At 43.1% G+C, this 6251-nt stretch overlaps 1 protein-coding gene across 1 annotated transcript; it reads left to right on the forward strand.

Annotated features, from left to right (window-relative positions):
- Positions 1 to 2181: 2181 nt before the first annotated feature.
- LOC147439444 (caffeoylshikimate esterase-like) lies at positions 2182 to 3533 on the forward strand. Its single transcript, XM_086484319.1, has one exon. The coding sequence runs from the start codon at positions 2188 to 2190 to the stop codon at positions 3280 to 3282; it is 1095 nt and encodes a 364-aa protein (XP_086340445.1). The 5' UTR covers positions 2182 to 2187; the 3' UTR covers positions 3283 to 3533.
- Positions 3534 to 6251: the final 2718 nt, after the last annotated feature.

Genomic DNA, 6251 nt, shown 5'->3' on the forward strand with positions numbered 1-6251 from the left:
GCTCTGATTCCCTTGTCCTTGATGCCTACAATCCTCTCAACCCTGTCATCCACCTTTGTGTGTTAAGGACACTATGAAGCCTACCTCCAATTAGCCTATTAGAGAGAGAGATGCTTCCTCTTGGATAATAGATATCCCCGGGGCGTCCACTCGAAAATATGTAAGATAGCACATGCGAACAAAATAATGGATTTTAATAATTATTTTGTTATCATGGCTTGCTCATAGCTAGACTTTACCTCATGCTTGGTTCTCAACATAGAATGAATGTGTTAATTACAATGAGTATATTGATTACATGATAAATGTGTACAACACTCTCATTAGTAGTGATTGTGCAGTGGTTTAAGGGGTTGTTTATTTTTTTGAGAACTTGGGTGTAGTCCTACAAGTAGGAGAGTCTCTCAAAGAAAAGGAAGAGGATCTATGTCTCACGATATTCTATGCAGTGATCAAGTGTACTCCGTGTTAGTCACATAGGACTTTGATGACAATGATCTTCGTGATCATGAGAGCAAGAGCACAAACATTGGCTTGAGGTCATTGAATGAAGTAGTTATTCACATAGCTAGGAGGGAGGCAACCTTGAAATTGGCTCCAATCTTGGTTCCATGGGATTAGTCATCATGGGATTTGAGTTTAATTGTGGGATTAGTTTTCAACAATTGAAAACCCGCTTACACTTTTGCGATTCACTCTAAGTAATAAAGAATGTTTGAAGGGACTTGCTCGATTATTTTGTTGCTCAGAAACACTTGCTCGCCAATTTGTATAACCCGGGCTTTTGACCTAAGACCTTGCTACTCCTTTGCCCACACAATTTCTTATAATCCATTGTGAAGATCGACCTTCAGTAGTAGTCAGGATCTTATTTGGGATATTTTCATTGGTGGGTTTTCGACCTAAGACCTTGTCAACTTGTCCTCCAACAATCTTGATTCAAGATTATATAATCAATTGGATAGTTTGAAAGATCCCCCAAGTTTGGCACCTTGGTAGTTTTTTAATCTTGTATGGGTCAAATCCTTTTTGGCAATGCTTCTTAGTTTAAGCACAATGTGTTTTTTTGTCACATGTCAAAATATTGTCTCTAGGAAACCTATCTAAATGTGGTGACAATGGGTGGTCCTTGTGATCACACATACTTGTCTACTTGGGATGTCCTAAGGGATCAACATCCCCAGATCATTGGGAGATCTCCACCATCCATTTCTCTGATTAAGGGGACAAAATTGTCATTCCTAGTCCCCCTTGCCACCGCATTTCTTGGAGTTGAACCTAGGACCTCGTGTTTCCACACAAAAGCCTTATCATCATGCTAGTGCGTGGCAGTCCCATGTGGACATGGTGGGTGTGCACTATCGTAGTTTATGCCCTTGTTTATGTTAGTTAAAAAATCACCCTAGTCTACCTAGCGATCCTATGGTGCAGATTGATCCCACCCATACTCGCTAATTTGGGTCCTAGACCCCCCCTAAGATATCGCATCTGAGATATTGACGAGGCTTGTGGTTCTTCCTCGTTACTATTTGACATCTTCTTCTTGAGGTAGGATCAAAGTTGTACAAATATTGCCGAACACTATGGGCTGTCCAATTAAGCTGATCAGGAAAAAAGAAAATGTGCGGCTAGATTTGCCCCTGATCTTGAACCCACCACGTTCCACTCTCAAGGCACTTACCCAACCATTAAGCTATCGCATATTTGTTGAAATGGTAGCATGATTATAAAATAATATGGTAATAATGTGGAAATGGAGTTCACATGGTGTTCACTTTGCAATGAATTTGTTCACATTATGTCCACTTCGGAATAAGCGTGTTCACATGGTATTTGGTAGCTCGCATGATGTTCAAAAGGAGTTCACAAAAAGCTCTCTAGAGGGTCACTTTAATAGAGTTCACTTGGTGTTCACTTTGGATTACATTCGGGATCGGATGGTGGAGAACCAATCGTGCCGCCATCAACTCTTGAGAACCATAGATCCCACCTGACAAGTGGGGTGTCAATTAGTCTTGAGGGTGGCTCTCCACACTCCTGAGCTCTGAACTCAGTTGTCCTGACTTGTGAATTTCTTTGAAAACCTACTGTCCGGGTCCGTCGCAGGACAGCCAGCCAACCTGTAGGCTGTAACTTTGATAAAGTGTGGCTTGGTAGGTGAGGTATCGTTTTGGTCGTGCGAAGAGCATGAAAGTAAAAATCAGAAAAAAGGCAGAAGAAGAAGATGACGACGACGAACAAGGAGGACAGAGCTGTGCATGTGTGCGCGCGTGCGTGTGTGTGTGTGTCAGAGAGAGAGAGAGAGAGAGAGAGATGCCTTCGCATCCAATTGAAGAAGCAAATGCTGAGAGCCTATTTGGGGGTGTAACAGCAGAGGAGTTCTACCAGAAGCATGGGGTCAAGCACGCAGAGGAATGGATAAGCAATGAGCGGGGCATGCGCCTCTTTACACAGTCTTGGGAGCCCACCAGCCGCAGCAATCGCAAGGGCCAAATCCTGCTCCTGCATGGCTTCACAGGCAACAGCAGCTGGTCCGTGCAGCTCACAGCAATCGGCATGGCGGCACAAGGCTACTCTGTGCAGGCCATGGACCTTCCCGGCCATGGCCGCTCCGAGGGCCTCCGGGCCCACATTCCCGATGTGGGTCCCGTGGTGGACGACTGGGCCCAATTCGCCCGCATGGCCCGGCAGCGCACGGGCCATGCAGGTCCATATTTCTACGTAGGCGAGTCCTTGGGCGGCGCACTGGCACTGCTCTTGCACCTGCGCCACCCAACGCTGCGCTGCGATGGCATCATCCTTGTCGGGGCAATGTGTGGCATCTCGCCATCTTTCCAACCACCGCGAGCCCTAGTCCGACTGCTAGGGTTCGCCGCGGCGCTGATCCCCACATTGCCAATTGTTCCCACGAAGGCCATCCCACAGGTGTCCTTCAGAGAGCCATGGAAGCTACAGCTAGTGTTAAAGGATCCGATGCGGATAACACTAAAGCCGAGGCCAGCGACGGCGTTGGCGTTGCTGCGGGCGGTAGGGGAGATCGAGGTGCGAGTGGAGGAGATCACGGTGCCCTTCATGGTGGTGCATGGGGAGGAGGATGTGGTGTGCGACCCAGAGGGAGTGAGGAAGGTGTATGAGAAGGCAAGCAGCACTGACAAGACGCTGAAAATGTACGAGGGGATGTGGCACCAGCTCGTTGGGGAGCCCAAGCACAACCTTGACATTGTCTTCACGGACATGTGCTCCTGGCTCGATGCTAGAGCGGCTGCTCAAAGTTCTCCATAGCCCAATTATTATACATAAAAGCTTTGCATAATTGCTCAAGCAAATAAATAAAGCCTTAATTTCTTAACAAACTGCCACTCAACACATTATTGTTCACAAAGGACTAACGTTTAGTGTACCATCTGACATTCTAAAAATCTCAGCTAGATTTCAAAGCTTGCGTCCTAAAATCGACAAAATTTTATGGATTTTGGTGTAAAAACCAGTAAATCCTTCAAACTTCGAAAAACGAATTGGGAGAATTTCCATTATCTCGTTGTCCTCACTAGTTGGTTCTCATAGTCTCGTGTCTACAAAATTGGGACAAAATTCATAAATGATTGTTCTCACAAGGTGGACACGATGCAATGAAAGCAACTTTGACATTTTATGTGTGGATTGCATCTTTATGGTTGAGGTCCCTATTTGGGTATCGACTATGAGCTTACAAATCTATTCTTTCGAAATCCATGAATGTGAATGCATGATCTAAAATCACTGTGTAGAATGCTCGGGTCTACTCTTTTGTCAAGCTAATGTGGTGTCATATGAGCTAGCACAACATTCGTAGTTTGAATAAGCATCCACTCAACAAAATCAAGTCTAGTCAACAAAATATCAACCAATCCAGTGTGTAACCAACAGTAATTGTGGCAAACATACACATGTTCCTGTTCATATGCACATGACCATAGAGACAAGTAGACACAACATTAGATGCACACGCACACAGGCATTCAAATTTCACATCAGTGGAGATGATCGCTAGAAATTTTGTATTTCTAGGTTCATGCTCCCCTTAGGCTTCTTGACCATTTTTGCCGCTATCACACAAACACACTCTACACATAGATACAATCAACCATCTTTGCCTATCAATCCCAATTTCAAGGCAACCATCAAACCCTATCTCTTAAGCAGCAACCAAACTCACCACAATTCAAGGATACCTCTATGAATTCCAATTTCACATAGCAGTATTCTATCCATGCATATTAGATTTTTCTACTATTCTTAGTCTTCTCCTATGTGTCAATCACACAAACTGACGCTCATTAATCACATCACCACTAGTGCTACACATTCTCACCACATTTTCCTATGTCTAAGGAATGTCAACCTAGAAGCTTCTTTAAAAGAATGTAAGCCCTTGAGCTAGAGGCCTATGAAGGTGTGAGTGAAAGCAAGACTTTGTACCTCTCATTTCAAACATTCAATAGGCAAATTTTTTGTCTTGCATTAGCCTTGAATCTCTCTCTCTCTCTCTCTCTCTCTCTCTCTCTCTCTCTCTCTCTCTCTCTATATATATATATATATATATATATATATATATATATATATATATATATATATATATGTGTGTGTGTGTGTGTGTGTGTGTGTGTGTGTGTGTGTGCAAAGATTTCTCAAAGGTTCTATCAAGTATAACCAATTTTGTACCACCATCCCTTGCTTTCACCCAATGACATACTTTGTGAGGAATGGTAGCTTTAGAATGCACTAGACAAGTCTATATAGAGAGTAAGAGTAGCTCAAGCTGTGTGTGTGTGTGTGTGTGTGTGTGTGTGTGTGTGTGTGTGTGTGTGTGTGTGTGTGTGTGTGTGTGTGTGTGTGTGTGTGTGTGAGAGAGAGAGAGAGAGAGAGAGAGAGAGAGAGAGAGAGAGAGAGAAGAAGAAGAAGAAGCTCAAAATTTTGAATTACCTGAAAATCATACTTATGAAGGTGAAGTACACATGAACCTCTAGACTTTATCTTTTTGCAACTTTTAAATCACTAAACTTGCACAAGAGAAACTTCCTTGTTGCTAGGAATTGTTGACGAAAGAAACATAATAATGGAGATTTGCTTATCTCCCTGTGTGTCAATCAACCGGTGCATTGTGTTTGTGTGAGAAACCCTGGAACTGCCGTGCTAGATCCTTCGCCCAACCTCCCTTTATGGCCCCTTGGCCTAGGATCCCTACTCCATTGGCAGCCGGCCCTTGGCCCCCGGTCCTTGACCTCCCTTGGATTTGCACTTGGCATTACATTACTCCCCCCTTGGAGAAATGTTTTCGTCCTCGAAAACAAAAGTGGTTGTATCTTCTTAAGAACACTAACGTTTTCAGCAGTGGCATCCTTCAAGGATCCAGTTGTCTGTTGGATCGGAACATGATTCAGTAGGAGGTTCAATGAAACCAAGAGTAACATTTTGATTTTCCACATTGTTGTCTATTTGCAACCGTCATGTGTTACCGGTTCCTATCTTACATAGTGTGTAGACTCTATTAAGAACACATACGAGCATGTTAAACGAGTTATCACAACAAAGATGTACCCAAAAGAGGACCTCTTTTCACTTTCAATGAAAGTAACCGCTGACGTAATTTACCAACAAAATATAAGTCCTTGACTTGTTCTCATTTTCACCAGTAAACAACCCCACCATAACTAGTGTTCAAGGTTGAGAACCTGAATTATACATGAAGAGACTAAGCATAGTCGCAAACATGCTTTAACTTATGGTAAGCAAACTCCAACTAGAGCAATACATGCTTTCTATTTGAGTTTCTTGGTGATATCGTACAGAGTTTGCATATCCTTTAGCACAAGATTACACTTTGTAATCTGGCTATCCTCTTTAGATAACTGATAGTAGTGAGGTGTGTTTCCCCATGGTTACAGACAGTCTTCCCAAATGACTAGTAAACAGGGATCACAATGTTGTACAACATTGCTGAGGAATCAACAATGGCTTGAATAACCATCTTAGTTAAGGTGAAAGATCCACAAGCACCCAAATTAAGCAATGACCTCTATTGGTGATTGGTAGATCCAAAAGTAATCTCATAGAGATACTGCACATAGAGTACAAAACTCTTCATAAGCAACTACTGTGATGAATATGCATGACACTCCAAATCAGTCTTGGCTAAACACTAGGGACCATAACACCTAGTGTGCATGCATTTAGCAAAAACGGATCCAAACTTGCATATCCATGATCATACT

This window comes from Adiantum capillus-veneris, chromosome 16, assembly GCF_014529385.1.
Source record: "Adiantum capillus-veneris isolate H3 chromosome 16, ASM1452938v2, whole genome shotgun sequence".
In the NCBI taxonomy this organism is placed as follows: domain Eukaryota; kingdom Viridiplantae; phylum Streptophyta; class Polypodiopsida; order Polypodiales; family Pteridaceae; genus Adiantum; species Adiantum capillus-veneris.